We start from the raw sequence: 16,590 nt of genomic DNA, 5'->3' as shown, positions 1-16,590 counted from the left end.
GAGTCTCCGGCGCTGCATTCGCTGTAAGGCAGCAACTCTACCGCCCCTTAAGGATAGCGGAGTCAGGGGGTATATTGTACAAATAGACAATAGCCAATAGGTGCAGCATTCGCCCCTTCGAGCCAGCACCGCCATTCAATGTGATCATGGCTGATCATTCTCAATCAGTAACCCGTTCCTGCCTTCTCCCCATACCCCCTGACTCCGCTATCCTTAAGAGCTCTATCTAGCTCTCTCTTGAATGCATTCAGAGAATTGCCCTCCACTGCCTTCTGAGGCAGAGAATTCCACTGATTCACAACTCTCTGACTGAAAAGGTTTATCCTCATCTCAGTTCTAAATGGCCTACCCCTTATTCTTAAACTGTGGCCCCTTGTTCTGGACTCCCCCAACATTGGGAACATGTTTCCTGCCTCTAAGGTGTCCAACCCCTTAATAATCTTATACGTTTAGATAAGATCTCCTCTCCTATACAAGCCTAGTCGCTCCATTCTTTTAACATATGACAGTCCCGCCATTCCGGGAATTAAGCTAGTAAACCTACGCTGCACGCCCTCAGTAGCAAGAATATCCTTCCTCAAATTTGGAGACCAAAACTGCACACAGTACTCCAGGTGCGGTCTCACTAGGGCCCTGTACAACTGCAGAAGGACCTCTTTGCTCCTATAGTCAACTCCTCTTGTTATGAAGGCCAACATTCCATTGGCTTTCTTCACTGCCTGTTGTACCTGCAAGCTTCCTTTCAGTGACTGATGCACTAGGACATCCAGATCTCGTTGTACGTCCCCTGTTCCTAACTTGACACCATTTAGATAATAATGGTGAGGGGTGATGAGGGAGTTACCGGGGGTGGGACTGGCCCTTGGCTACGCTGATTATTAAACACGAATGAGGAACCGACGACGAACACATGCATACTTGCAATGGGTAACTTGTGACCTCGCAAATTAAAAGCTATGTAAATATCTGGCTTTCTGTTGTGTTTTTTTGTGTGCAGCCAACGTGATCGCAATTGTGATCATCGCCCGGGGCAAATGCGGACTCTCCAACTGTATAACACATTATCTGGTTGCCATGGCAGCGACCGATCTATTCGTCGTTTTCACCAACGTGATCGTGAACGGATATTCAGGGTCTACTATCCGAGCAGCTTCCAGTCCATCACCCCGTCGTGCAGCATTAAAACCGTCCTCCTGTACGCCGCCAAAGACAGCTCGGTCTGGTTGACGGTGGCCTTCACTTGCGATCGGTGTGTGGCGATATGCTCGCACAACCTAAGGAACAAATACTGCACCGCTAGAACGGCGCGGGTGGTGATTGTTCTGGTGTGTGTGGTCAGCGGTTTAAGGAACATGCCCTGGTACTTTTCAATTAAACCGTTGTACTTTGTCAACGACGTGCCATGGTATTGCACCTTCAAATCGGATTTCTTTTCATCGAACGCGTGAATCGCGTTCGCCCTCATTAGCCTGGTTGGGTCTCCATTCGTCCGGTTGTTCCTCATCCTGCTGTTCAACGCGCTGACCATTCGGCACATCCTGCTGTCCAGTCGCGCCAGGAGAGCTCTGCGGGGTAAAAAAGGAGCCGAGCAAGATCGGGACGTGGAGATGGAGAACCGAAAGCAGTCCATCGTTCTGCTCCTCGCCATCTCCGCCATTTTCATCGTTCTGTGGTTGACGTTCGTGACGCACTACGCCACCGTTCGGTTCACCGGCAATTTTTTCAACAGCTCTTCCAGTCCCATGTTCGCGTTCCAGGAAGCCGGGTACATGCTACTCCTCCTCAGCTGTTCCACCAACACTTGCATTTACGCCGTGATACAGACCAAATTGAAGGAGGAGATGAGATACCTGGTCTTATACCCATTCCAGTACCTCGCCAACACCTTTAAATTAAGTTGAGGTTTAATGTAGTTTTAGTTTGGATCAGTTTAGTTGAAGGATACAACATGGAAACGGGTCCTTGGGAAGGAACTGTTCCCGGGATGGCGGGACTGTCGTATGTTGAAAGACTGGAGCGACTAGGCTTGTATACACTGGAATTTCGAAACATAGAAAACATAGAAAACAGGTGCAGGAATAGGCCATTCGGCCCTTCGAGCCTGCACCGCCATTCAATATGATCATGGCTGATCATCCAACTCAGTATCCTGTACCTGCCTTCTCTCTATACCTCCTGATCCCTTTAGCCACAAGGGCCACATCTAACTCCCTCTTAAATATAGCCAATGAACTGGCCTCAACTACCTTCTGTGGCAGGGAACCTTTAAAAGGATGAGAGGGGATCTTATTGAAACATATAAGATTATTAGGGGGGTGGACACGTTAGAGGCGGGAAACATGTTCCCAATGTTGGGGGAGTCCAGAACCAGGGGCCACAGTTTAAGAATAAGGAGTAGGCCATTTAGAACGGAGATGAGGAAAACCTTTTTCAGTCCGAGTTGTAAATCTGTGCAATTCTCTGCCTCAGAAGGCAGTGGAGGCCAATTCTCTGAATGCTTTCAAGAGAGAGTCAGATAGAGCTCTGAAAGATAGCGTAGTCAGGGGGTATGGGGAGAATGCAGGAACGGGGGATTGATTGAGAATGATCAACCATGATCAAATTGAATGGCGGTGCTGGCTCGAAGGGCCCAATTGCCTCCTCCTGCACCTATTGTCTATTGTCTATTGAACTGCAGATGCTGGTTTAAATCGAAGACAGGCATAAAATGTTGAAGCAACTCAGCGGGACAGGCGACATCTCTGGGAAGAAGGAATGAGCGACATTTCGGGTCCAGTCTGAAGAAGGGTCTCGACCCGAAACGTCACCCATTCCTTCCCTCCAGAGATGCTTCCCGACCCGCTGAGTTACTCCAGCACGTTGTGTCTTCCTTCTATTTAAACCAGCATCTGCAGTTATTTTTTCTACCCTATATATGTCTTCAGGTTACCGATTCCCTTGCTCTGGGTTAAAGACTGCCCATTGCATACTGCACGGTGGCGCAGCGGTAGAGTTGCTGCCTTACAGCGAACGCTCCGGAGTCTCGGGTTCGATCCTGGCTACGGGCGCCGTCTGTACGGAGTTTGTACGTTCTCCCCGTGATCTTCGGTTTCCTCCCACACTCCAAAGACGTACAGGTTTGTAGGTTAATAACCTTATATGTTTCAATAAGATCCCCTCTCATCCTTCTAAATTCCAGTGTATACAAAATCCCAGTCGCTCCAGTCTTTCAACATGTGACAGTCCCGCCATTCCGGGAATTAACCTAGTAAACCTATGCTGCACGCACTCAATCGCAAGAATGTCCTTCCTCAAATGTGGAGACCAAAACTGCACACAGTACTCCAGGTGCGGTCTCACTAGGGCCCTGTACAACTGCAGAAGGACCTCTTTGCTCCTATAGTCAATTCCTCTTGTTATGAAGGCCAACATTTCATTGGCTTTCTTCACTGCCTGCTGTACCTGCATGCTTCCTTTCAGTGACTGATGCACTAGGATACCCAGATCTCGTTGTACGTCCCCTTTTCCTAACTTCTTCCTCCGAGATCTTTGAATTCCTCTCATACTCCAAAGATCTACAGGTTTGTAGGTTAATTGGCTTGGTATAAATGTAAAATTGTCCCTAGTGTTTGGAGGATAGTGTTAGTGGGCGGGGATCGATGGGCGGCGCGGACCCGGTGGGTCGAAGGCCCTGTTTCCGCGCTGTATCTCTAAAACAAAATCCTCTCACGATCTTCTAGTATTTTATATAAACACAACCCCTTCAAACCTGCGGACAGGCACCATGTAACAAAATTGCTAATATTAAAAACCATCTGAGCAAGCTGCTTCTGTTTTAATCAAAACTAATCTGAGCAAGGAACTCCGTGTGTATCTGGCGTTATTATTGAAAGGAAATGCGCTCCACAGATGCTACCTGCCCTGCCGAAATTCCCCCAGCAGTTTGTTCCCCGTTCCTGATTCCAGCATCACAGGGCAGTGGAGGCCAATACTCTGGATGCATTCAAGAGAGAGTTTGATAGATCTCTTAAAAATAGCGGAGTCACTGGATACGGGGAGAAGGCAGGGACGGGGTAATGATTGTGAATGATCAGCCATGATCACTGTGAATTGAGGTGTTGACAATTGTTTATTGTCTGTGCTTTTATTTTTAATGCTGGCGATAAACATGCAAATTATCTTCCCAGTTAATTGCAAAAACGTTCAACGCTTAAAGAGTCGTAGAGTCACACAGCGTGGAATCAGGCCCTTCGGACCACACCGGCCCACATGCCCCAACTAAACTAGTCCCACCTGCCCACACCGACCAACATGCCCCATCTACACGAGTCCCACCTGCCCACACCGAACAACATGCCCCAACTACACTAGTTCCACATGCGCTCACCGACCAACATGCCCAATCTACACTAGTCCCACCTGCCCACACCGACCAACATGCCCCATCTACATTAGTCCCACCTGTCCACACCGACCAACTTGCCCCGTCTACACAAGTCCCACCTGCCTACACCGACCAACATGCCCCATCTACACTAGTCCCACGTGCCCACACCGACCAACATGCCCCATCTACACTAGTCCCACCTGCCCACACCGACCAACATGCCCCATCAACACTAGTCCCACATGCCCACACCGAACAACATGCCCCATTTACACTAGTCCCACCTGCCCACACCGGTCAACATGCCCCATCTACACTAGACCCACCTGCCCACACCGACCAGCATGCCCCATTTACACTAGTTCCACCTGCCCACACCGGTCAACATGCCCCATCTACACTAGTCCCACCTGCGCACCCCGGCCAACATGCCCTATCTACACTAGTCCCACCTGCCCACACCGACCAACATGCCCCATCTACACTAGTCCCACCTGCCCACACCGACCAACATGCCCCATTTACACTAGTCCCACCTTCCCACACCGGTCAACATGCCCCATCTACACTAGTCCCATCTGCCCACACCGACCAACATGCCCCAACTACACTAGTCCCACCTGCGCACACCGGCCAACATGCCCCATCTACGCTAGTCCCACCTGCCCACACCGACCAACATGCTCCATCTACACTAGTCCCACCTGCCCACACCGACCAACATGCCCCATCTACAGTAGTCCCACCTGCCCACACCGACCAACATGCCCCATCTACACTAGTCCCACATGCCCACACCGACCAACATGCCCCATCTACACTAGTCCCACCTGCCCACACCGACCAACATGCCCCACCTACATTAGTCCCACCTGCGCACACCGACCAACATGCCCCATCTACACTAGTCCCACCTGCCCGCGTTTGGCCCATATTCTTCTAAACCTTTCCTATCCATGTACCTGCCCAAATGTCTCTTAAATATTATGATATTACCAGCCGCAACTACCTCCCCTGGCAGCTCGTTCCATATTCGCACCATCCTTTGTTTTTAAATTTTACCGCTCAGGTTCATATTAAATCTTTCCCCCGCGTGCCGTAATCTTTGTCCTCTGGTCTTCGACTCACCTACTCTGGGCAAGAGACCCTATGCATCTACCCGACGTCTGCCTCACGTGACTTAGTGCACATCTATAAGATCACCCCTCAGCCACAGGGTGGCGAATCTGTGGAATTCATTGCCATAGAAGGCTGTAGTGAATATTTTTCATGCAGAGATAGATAGATTCTTGATTAGTACAGGCGTCAGAGGTTATGGGGAGAAGGCAAGAGAATGGGGTTAGGAGGGAGAGATAGATCAGCCATGATTGAATGGCGGAGTATACTTAGTCAATAGACAATAGACAATAGGTGTAGGAGTATGCCAGTCGGCCCTTCGAGCTAGCACCACCATTCAATATGATCATGGCTGATCATTCTCAATCAGTACACCGTTCCTTCCTTTTCCCCATACCCCCTGACTCCGCTATCCTTAAAAGCTCTATCCAGCTCTCTCTTAAATGCATTCAGAGAATTGTCCTCCACTGCCTTCTGAGGCAGAGAATTCCACAGATTCACAACTCTCTGACTGAAATATGTTTTTCCTCATCTCTGTTCTAAATGGCCTACCCCTTATTCTTAAACTGTGGCCCCTGGTTCTAGACTCCCCCAACACTGGGAACATGTTTCCTGCCTCTAACGTGTCCAACCCCTTAATAATCTTATATGTTTCGATAAGATCCCCTCTCATCCTTCTAAATTCCAGTGTATGCAAGCCTAGACGCTCCAGTCTTTCAACATACGACAGTCCCGCCATTCCGGGAATTAACCTAGTAAACCTACGCTGCACGCCCTCAATTCACTGGATGTTTTCAACAGAGAGCTAGATTGAGCTCTCAGAGCTAAAGGAATCAAGGGATATGGGGAGAAAGCAGGAACGGGGTTACTGATTGTGGATGATCAGCCATGATCACATTGAATGGTGGATGCTGGCTCGAAGGGCTGAATGGCCTACATCTTCTCCTTTTTCCTCCTCCTAAATTCCAGTGAGTGCATGCTTAGCCTAGACTTGATGGGCCGAATGGCCTAATGCTACACCTATGCCTTGTGACATGACTATTACCCTATCTCTGATATCAATGTATATGGCATTGAAAAAAATCGATGTAAATCAAACTAACTTCAAAATACAGAAGTACTTCACATACAATAAATAAATATCGCTCAATAAAGCACACACATTGTACAAAGGGATATAAGCTTACATTTCCATTTCTTGCCCACGCTCATAAATCTCCATTCGGGTTTGTGGTTCGTTTGACAGGTTATTCCGGTAAAACTTTGCGGAACTGTTAGTTCGACAGAGGATTCTGGGCCAATCTGTGATTAATGTTTCACGCACTTTACATTTAAAAAGATGTGGTGTTTCCGCTCCACAAATACAGCTTCCCCTTTTAAAACAGGAAATTGCATGTAGGTGCCAGGCAACTGTCAATCCTGCTACACGTTGTGCAATTCTGCCGCTCGGAATTAAGTCAGAGAGTCACGCAGCATGGAAAAGGGGCCCAACTTACCCACGCCAACCAACATCTACACTCGTCCAGCACTGCCTGCGTTTGGCCCATATCCCTCTAAACCTAGATGCACAGAATCTCTTGCCCAGAGTAGGGGAATCGATGTCCAGATGGAAAAGATTTAATGGGGATCTGAGGGGTAACTGTTTCACACAAAGGGTGGTGGATGTATGGAACGAGCTGCCAGAGGAGGTAGTTGAGGCTGGGATTATCACAACATTTAAGAAAAAGTTAGACAGGTACATGCATAGGACGGGTTTGGAGGGATATGGGCCAAACGCGGGCAGGCGGGACTAGTGTAGATGGGGCATGTTGGTCGGTGTGGGCAGGTGGGACTACTGTAGATTGGGGCATGTTGGCCGGTGTGGGCAGGTGGAACTAGTGTAGATGGGGCATATTGGCCGGTGTGGGCAGGTGGGACCAGTGTAGATAGGGCATGTTGGTCGGTGTGGGCAGGTGGGACTACTGTAGAGGGGGCATGTTGGCCGGTGTTGGCAGGTGGGACTAGTGTAGATGGGGCATGTTGGCAGGTGTGGGCAGGTGGGACTAGTATAGATGGGGCATGTTGGCCGGTGTGGGCAGGTGGAACTAGTGTAGATGGGGAATATTGGCCGATGTGCGCAGGTGGGACTAGAGTAGATGGGGCATGTTGGCCGGTGTGGGCAGGTGGGACTAGAGTAGATGGGGCATGTTGGTCGGTGTGGGCAGGTGGGACTAGTGTAGATGGGGCATGTTGTTCGCTGTGGGCAGGTGGGACTAGTGTAGATGGGGCATGTTGGCCGGTGTGGGCAGGTGGGATTAGTGTAGATGGGGCATGTTAGCCGGTGTGGGCAGGTGGGACTATAGTAGATGGGGCATATTGGCCGGTGTGGGCAGGTGGGACTCCTGTAGATGGGGCATGGTGGCCGGTGTGGGCAAGTTGGGACAAAGGGCCTGTTTCCGTGCCGTTGTCTCTAGCACCCCAATTGTTTACCGTTTAATGTAAAATTAGAACGACAACACCTGCCACCGAAGGTGTTGTCAGGTGATTTCTAGCTATCCAGTAATTAAGGTAAACGGTGTTCCCATTGGGAAATCGCGACGTTCATTTAAACGCCGCTTAACTTCATCTCGGATATTTGGCGTTCAGAAGTTCCGCTTGGGGCGACGATGCACGACCCAGTTGTTGGACAAGTCTACATCGTCTGTTACCTGGTGCTTGGAATCTTTGGTGTGCCTGGTAAGTGCGTCGTTGATCTCTTCCAGTTCTTCCACGTAATTATATAAATCGTACGTTAATTTTGTTTGCGCGAATTTTGGATGGACCATTGGCTAGGCAGAGGAGTTGAGTATAACAAGAGGAGTTGAGTACAGGAGCATAGAGGTCCTTCTGCAGTTGAACAGGGCCCGAGTGAGACCGCACCTGGAGTAATGTGTGCAGTTTTGATCTCCAAATTAGAGGAAGGATATTCTTGCTATTGAGGGCGTGCAGCGTAGGTTTACCAGGTTAATTCCCGGAATGGCGGGCCTGCCATATGTTGAAAGAGTGGACCGACTAGGCTTGTATGCACTGGAATTTAGAAGGATGAGAGGAGATCTTATCGAAACGTATAAGATTATTAAGGGGTTGGACACGTTAGAGGCAGGACACATGTTCCCAATGTTGGGGGAGTCCAGAACCAGGGGCCACGGTTTAAGAATAAGGGGTAGGCCATTTAGAACGGAGATGAGGAAAAACCTTTTCAGTCAGAGAGTTGTAAATCTGTGAAATTCTCTGCCTCAGAAGGCTGTGGGGGCCAATCCTCTGAATGCATTCAAGCGAGAGTTTGATAGAGCTCTTAAAGATAGCGGAGTCAGGGGGTATGGGGATAAGGCAGGAACGGGCTACTGATTGATAATGATCAGCCATGATCACATTGAATGGCGGTGCTGGCTCGAAGGGCCGAATTGCCTCCCCTGCACCTGTTGTCTATTGTCTATTGCTATCCGATCAGCGGAAAGACTAAAGATTTTTTTTATTTTTTTTTAAATTTCTTTAATTTTATTTAAATTTTAACAAAACACATACATGTTACAGCTCATCGTACCCAATGATACCTACATTATAAATTCGATTATACATTATAAATTCGATTATACATGTATTGTTCTGTATTATCTCCCCACCCACAACCCCCCTCCCCCCCCACAACCCCCCTCCCTCCCACCCCCCAGTTAGAAAAAAGAAGCAAAATGAGAAGAAAGAAAGAAAAAAAAAGAAAGAAAGAAAGAAAGAAAGAAAGAAAGAAAGAAAGAAAGAAAGAAAGAAGGAAACCTGGAGACAAGAAGGAAACACTTCCGGCTAATTTCTTATTAAATTCTTTTTAAGGGTAGCAAAACAATCCTGAAATTAAATATTTCTAATTCTTAATCCTAGTTTTAAAGTGAATGGGTTCCAAAGTTTCAAAAATAAATCATATCTATTTCTCAGATTATAAGTAGCTTTTTCTAATGGGATACAACTACGCATTTCTGCATACCATCTTTCAATTCTTATTTCCTTATGATCTTTCCAGGTGACCGCTACATATTTTTTTTGCTATTGCTATTGCTATTTTGAGAAATCTTTCCTGATATTTATTTTAAAGTAATCTTGGTAATATTCCTTTAGTATCTCCCAATAAAAGCAACCTTGAATTCAATGGTATGGTTTTATTCATCAATTGTTCCAAAAAGTTTTTTAGGTCTTTCCAAAAAGGAGTTACCTTCGGACATGCCCATGTGGAGTGTAAAAAAGTACCCACATCCTGGTTGCATCTAAAACAAATGTCAGGTAAATTTGGATATAAATTGTTTAATTTTTTCGGAGTTAAATATAATTGATGTAAAAAATGATATTGTACTAAACTATATCTCACATTAATAGTATATTTCATACTTTCTAAACACAATCTTTCCCAACTTGGTTCATCAATGCTAATATTCAGATCTATTTCCCATCTTTGTCTTGATTTTTGAATTCCTGTCTTTGGACTAGATTTTTGTAATAATTTATACATTGAAGATATACATTTTTTAGTTCCCTTGTCCTGAATCAGGGATTCAATTCCTCTAATTTGAAATAAAAACATTGAATTACCTAACTTTTCCCTTTAAAAAGATTGTAGTTGATAATAGAAAAAAATACTGTTCCCTGGAATTTGATATTTGTTTCTCAATTGAGAAAATGTCAAAAAATTATTTCCTTCATAGCAATCTCCTATATGTTTAATACCCTTCTGTTCCCAGACTTGTAATATTTGATTATTCCAAGCAAACGGCAGTAATCTATTTTTTACTAATGGAGTTTTAGCTGTTAGAAAGAATCGTTTTTCATTAGCTTTAACTGTTTTCAACAATATATTAATTAAATGTTTTAGCAAAGGTGACTCTTGATCCTTAACTAATAGCTTCGCTTCCCATTTATAGATAAATTCTTCTGGGCATCGTTTTTTTATTTTATCCTTTTCAATTTTAACCCATGCTGTTTTTCCACCCTCTTGATAAAAGGATGAAATAAAACTCATTTGTGCTTCCAGATAGTAATTTTAAAATTTGGTAACTGCAGTCCACCTAATTCAAATTTCCATGTTGATTTTCCATAGACACTCTTGGCATTTTACCTTTCCAAAGAAAATTTCTCACAATTTTATTCAATTCTTGAAAAATATTATTTGGTAAAGGTATAGGCAGTGTTTGGAATAAATATTGTATCCTCGGGAAAATATTCATCTTAATACAGTTCACTCTCCCTAGCAATGTAATTGGAAGATTCATCCATTTCTTCAAGTCCTCATCTATTTTTTAAATTAGTGGTTTATGATTTAGTTTATACAGATTATTTAACTTATTATCTACTTTAACCCCTAGGTACTTCATGCCTTCTTTTTGCCATTTAAACTGACTTTCTCTTTTACATTGATCATAATTACCTGTAAAATACTTATAAATCTTGCTACATTATCAGATATTTTCCTTTTTTTGACAAATCCAGTTTGGTCCTCTTTAACCAGCTTCGGTAAATATTCTGCCAATCTCCTTGCCAAAAGCTTAGCAACTATTTTATAATCTGCATTCAACAATGATATTGGTCTATAAGAAGATGCATTTAAAGGGTCTTTCCCTTTTTTTTGAATTACGGTTATAATTGCCATTGAGAAGGATTCTGGTAATGTAGAAGTTTTTTCCGCTTGATGTATCACTTCCATAAATACTGGTAACAACAAATCTTTAAAATTTTTATAGAACTCAGGCGGGAAACCATCTTCCCCTGGAGATTTATTACTTGGTAAAGAATATAATACTTCCTCCACTTCTCTCAAAGTAAAGGAGGCATTTAGTCCCATCTGCTTCTCATTAGAGATTGTTGGTAATTGTATCTTGGATAAAAAATTATTTATCTTAATTTCATCCTTTTCAGATTCAGAATGGTACAGATTAGTGTAGAATTGCTTAAATACATCATTGATTTCTCTAGGTTTATAAGTAATAATGTTTTGATCTGTTCTAATTGAATTTATTGTTCTTAATATTTGTTCTTCTTTCACTTGCCATGCCAATACCTTGTGCGCTCTTTCTCCTAATTCATAATATCTTTGGTTAGTTCGTAATATTCGTTTTTCTGTTCTGTAAGTATGTAAAGTATAGTATTGAAATTTTTTATTTGCAAGTTTTTTTTTTTTCGTATCTGAAGAAGCGTTCTGCCAGTCTTTTTCTAATACGGTGATTTCTTTTTCTAATCTTTCAGATTCCTTCCTATAATCTTTCTTTATCTTAGATGAGTAGCTTATAATTTGGCCTCTCAAATAAGCCTTCATTGCATCCCATACAATAAATTTATCATCAACTGAATTTAAATTTGTTTCCAAAAATAATCCAATTTGTCCTCGAATAAAATCACAAAAGTCTTGCCTTTTCAATAGTAAAGAGTTGAGTTTCCATCTATACACTGACTGTTCTTTATTTGGCATCGTAATTTTCATTAGTAATGGTGAGTGATCCGATAGCAATCTAGCCTTGTAATCTATTTGTATTATTCTACCCCTTAATTGAGCTGAAATGAAAAAAAGATCTATTCTAGAATATGTATCATGTCTATTGGAATAAAAGGAGCAGTCTCTTTCCCTGGGATGGCTTTTCCTCCAAACATCTATTAAATTTAAATTTCCCATTAAATTCAAGGTTGTCTTCACTGCTCTTGTCCTTGTCGTTGTCCTTGTTGATCTATCCATTACTTGATCTAAACAAAAATTGAAATCTCCCCCTATCAATATATTTTCATGTGCTTCCGCCAGATTTAAAAATGTGCCCTGCACAAACTTCTCATCATCTATATTTGGTGCATATATATTCATTAAGGTCCACAATTCTGAGAAAATTTGACAATGTACCATTACAAGTCTACCTACTGGGTCACTTACAACATTTTGTATCTTAATTGGTAGCGTTTTCTTAAATAGGATAACAACCCCTCTTGCTTTTGAGTTAAAAGAAGATGCGACCATACTTCCTACCCAATCTCTCTTTAACTTTTGATGTTCTTTTTCCGTTAGATGTGTTTCTTGCAAGAAAGCTATATCTACTTCCAATTTTTTCATCTGTGTTAAAATTCTCTTCCTTTCAGCGGTCCATTTAACCCATTCACATTATAGCTTAAAAAATTAATTTGTTATCCATTCATTCCTTTTTTTTCCTTTTTCCTTACCTTGATACCTCTTCCGGCATTTACATTGTGCCGTATTTCAGTGTGCTCCCCTCCATAGTCCAGGTATAAAAACAGAAAAGGAAAAAGAGAGATAAAGAAATAAACCCTCCCTCTAATGTTGCTAATAAATAGATTAGTAACATTACCCCCTCTATTATACGAGGTGTGGTCCGCACCACACTTGTGCCCATGATTATGGTGGAGCATCCACATTCTCCAACCCCCCCGATATATCAAGTACTTCTAAAAATTAACAATCCTTAATACAATTAATCCCCTCTATAGTATACAGATCTTATTAATAATCATTCATTCATGAGTCTTCTTAAGCATTTCTCGATGGCAATTCTTTCGCATATTCTTCTGCTTTGACAAAATCTTAAAAAAAAATATTTTCTCCAGTGTTGATCATAATCTTCAAAGTAGCCGGATGCAGTAAAATAAACCTATAGCTCCTCTTCCATAAAATATTTTTTGCCTTATTAAATTCTTTTTTTCTGCTCAACAAGACATTACTGATGTCTGGGTAAAAGATTATTTTAGTACCTTCATATTCTATTGGTTTTCCCTCTCTTATATTATTCCCGACTGTTTTGAAAACCAATTCTCGATCTTGGTATCTTAAAAATTTAATCAACACAGATCTTGGCTTTTGATTAGCCGAGGGTTTCGTTCTTAGAACCCTATGTGCTCTTTCTATTTCCATTCGACCTTGTTTGTCTATTCCCAGAGTAGTCACTATCCAAACTTGAAAAAAGTTAATTGGGTCTTCCCCCTCCACTCCCTCTGGCAAACCAACAATTTTAACATTATTTCTCCTGCTATAGTTTTCCAAGACATCCAACTTCTCCGCCGTCTTTTTGCTTTCAATTGCTGCAGCAGTAATACTGTCTTCATTTTTTTCCACTCTAGATTTTAACATTTCATTTTTCATTTGTATATTATCCACTTTATTTGTCACTGTTTGAAAATTCTCCTCAATTTTTTTCAAAGTCTTATGCATTTTCTTGTTATCTCTCCTCATTAATTTGTTATCTCCTTCAATTTTCTTAAGCTTGTTAATAATTTCTTGAAACATCGTTTTCATATTAGTCTCTGTATCTTCTTGATTTTCTTCTTCCTCATTTCCACTTCAACTGCTAGTGGGGTCTCCCGTTACCTCATCATTACTCGTGTCCGAAAGTCCAGACTCGACTTCAGCAGCCTCTCGGCAAACAGTGGGCCTTTTTGGAAACTCACGGTGACCCCCTCGTATTTTGCCCCGAGGCAAAGAGCGCTTGCTGGGAGTAGCCGACTCCAGCTTCGTACCGGAGCCCTCCCCAGTCTCACCGCCTGCCGAGGGGTCACCAAATCCAGACCCCTGCTCCATCAGAGCTGTGGGCCTTCCTTCGATTTTTTTCTTGATTCCTTTGTTGGATTTCCTTGCTTCCGTGGCCGTTGTAGTCCTCTTTTTTCTTTCTTGGAAGGCATCCGTGCGTTCTGTATACTTTCTGATTTGATTTAAAGTACGATTTCCTTTAGTTCGTCTTTTTTTAGCAGTTTAGGGCTTTGTTTTCGGGAGTGCTGAAAGGTTATGTCTACTCAGCCAAGCATTGGACACGCCCCCCCCCCCCCCCCCCAAGACTATAGATTATTACAACCGAGCCGTCCACAGTGAACAGATACACGGTCAAGTGAATAACGTTTAATACATTAACGTCTGAAAAAGGGTCTCGACCCGAAACGTTACCCATTCCCTGTCTCATGAGATGCTGCCTGGCCCGCTGAGTTACTCCAGCATTTTGTGATACCTTCGATTTGTACCAGCATCTGCAGTTATTTTCCTACACAACGTTTAATACAAGATAAAGTCCAGTAAAGTCCGATCAACAATAGGTCGAGAGTCTACAAATGAGGTCGATGGGAGGCTAGGACAGCTGTCTCGTCGGTGAGAGGAAGTTTCACAATTAACAGATAACAGCTGGGAAGAAACTGTCCCTGAATCTGGAGGTATTTATTCAAAAAATGCTGGAGTAACTCAGCAGGTCAGGCAGCATCTCAGGAGAGAAGGAATACCTCCTCAAGGTATACGCTACCTGAATCTGGAGGTGTATTTTCGATTTCGATTTCGATTTAGAGATACAGCGCAGAAACAGGCCCTGCGGCCCACCGACTCCGCGCCGCCCAGCGATCCCCGCACATTAACACTATCCTTCACACACTAGGGACAATTTTTACATTTACCCAGTCAAATAACCTACATACCTCTACGTCTTTGGAGTGTAGGAGGAAACCGAAGATATCGGAGAAAACCCACGCAGGTCACGGGGAGAACGTACAAACTCCATACGGACGGCGCCCGTAGTCAGGATCGAACCTGAGTCTGCGGCGCTGCATTGGCTGTAAGGCAGCAACTCTACCGCTGCGCCACCGTGTACCTCTTGTCCCAAATAGGCGGAGGGGGGGTGATGAGGGAGTGACGGGGGGGTGGGACTGGCCCTTGGCGACGCTGATTATTAAACACGAATGAGGAACCGACGACGAACGCGTGCATACTTGAAATGGGTAACTAGTGACCTCGCAAAGTAAAAGCTATGTAAATATTTGGCTTTCTATTTTTTTTTTTTTTTTGTGCAGCCAATTTGATCGCAATTGTGATCTTCGCCCGGGGCAAATGCGGACTCTCCAAGTGTATCACACGTTACCTGGTTGCCATGGCAGCGACCGATCTATTCGTCGTTTTCACCAACGTGATCGTGAACCGGATATTCAGCGTCTACTATCCCAGCAGCTTCCTGTCCATCACCCCGGCGTGCAGCATTAAAACCGTCCTCCTGAACGCCGGCAAAGACAGCTCGGTCTGGTTGACGGTGGCCTTCACTTGTGACCGGTGTGTGGCGATCTGCTCGCAGAACCTAAGGAACAAATACTGCACCGGCAGAACGGCGCGGGTGGTGATTGTTCTGGTGTGTGTGGTCAGCGGTTTAAGGAACATGCCCTGGTACTTTTCGATTAAACCGCTGTACTTTGTCAACGACGTGCCATGGTATTGCACCTTCAAATCGGATTTCTTTTCATCGAACGCGTGGATCGCGTTCGCCCTCATTAACCTGGTTGGGGCTCCATTCGTCCCGTTGTTCCTCATCCTGCTGTTCAACGCGCTGACTATTCGGCACATCCTGCTGTCCAGTCGCGCTAGGAGAGCTCTGCGGGGTAAAAAAGGAGCCGAGCAGGATCGGGACGTGGAGATGGAGAACCGAAAGCAGTCCATCGTTCTGCTCCTCGCCATCTCCGCCAACTTCATCGTTCTGTGGTTGACGTTCGTGGCTCACTACGCCACCGTTCGGATCACCGGCAATTTTTTTTACAGCTCTTCCAGTCCCATGTTCGCGTTCCAGGAAGCCGGGTACATGCTACTCCTCCTCAGCTGTTCCACCAACACTTGCATTTACGCCGTGATACAGAACAAATTCAGAGAGGAGATGAGATACCTGGTCTTATACCCATTCCAGTACCTCGCCAACACCTTTAAATTAAGTTGAGGTTTAATGTAGTTTTAGTTTGGTTTAGTTTAGTTGAAGGATACAACACGGAAACGGGTCCGTGGGAAGGAACTGTTCCCGGGATGGCGGGACTGTCGTATGTTGAAAGAATGGAGCGACTAGGCTTGTATACATGGAATTTAGAAACATAGAAAACATAGAAAACAGGTGCAGGAGTAGGCCATTCGGCCCTTCGAGCCTGCACCGCCATTCAATATGATCATGGCTGATCATCCAACTCAGTATCCTGTACCTGCCTTCTCTCCATACCCCCTGATCCCTTTAGCCACAAGGGCCACATCTAACTCCCTCTTAAATATAGCCAATGAACTGGCCTCAACTACCTTCTGTGGTAGAGAACCTTTAGAAGGATGAGAGGAGATCTTATCG

General features: G+C 44.3%; 1 protein-coding gene across 1 annotated transcript; it reads left to right on the top strand.

Moving 5' to 3' along the window:
* Window positions 1-8,127: 8,127 nt before the first annotated feature.
* LOC144612216 (putative G-protein coupled receptor 139) lies at window positions 8,128-16,200 on the top strand. Its single transcript, XM_078431776.1, has 2 exons — window positions 8,128-8,197; window positions 15,296-16,200. Exons 1-2 carry the CDS (start codon window positions 8,128-8,130, stop codon window positions 16,198-16,200), a joined length of 975 nt encoding a protein of 324 aa, XP_078287902.1.
* Window positions 16,201-16,590: the final 390 nt, after the last annotated feature.

This window comes from Rhinoraja longicauda, chromosome 43 (assembly GCF_053455715.1).
Source record: "Rhinoraja longicauda isolate Sanriku21f chromosome 43, sRhiLon1.1, whole genome shotgun sequence".
NCBI classification, from domain to species: Eukaryota; Metazoa; Chordata; class Chondrichthyes; order Rajiformes; family Arhynchobatidae; genus Rhinoraja; species Rhinoraja longicauda.
This window is presented reverse-complemented; position numbering and strand designations above follow the sequence as displayed.

Excerpts from the sequence above, each read along its gene's own strand:
- LOC144612216 (XM_078431776.1), top strand. The coding sequence starts at position 8,128 with ATGCACGACCCAGTTGTTGGACAAGTCTACATCGTCTGTTACCTGGTG. Across the intron at positions 8,198-15,295 it reads TGGAATCTTTGGTGTGCCTG|CCAATTTGATCGCAATTGTG; the intron begins GTAAGTGCGTCG and ends TTTTTTGTGCAG.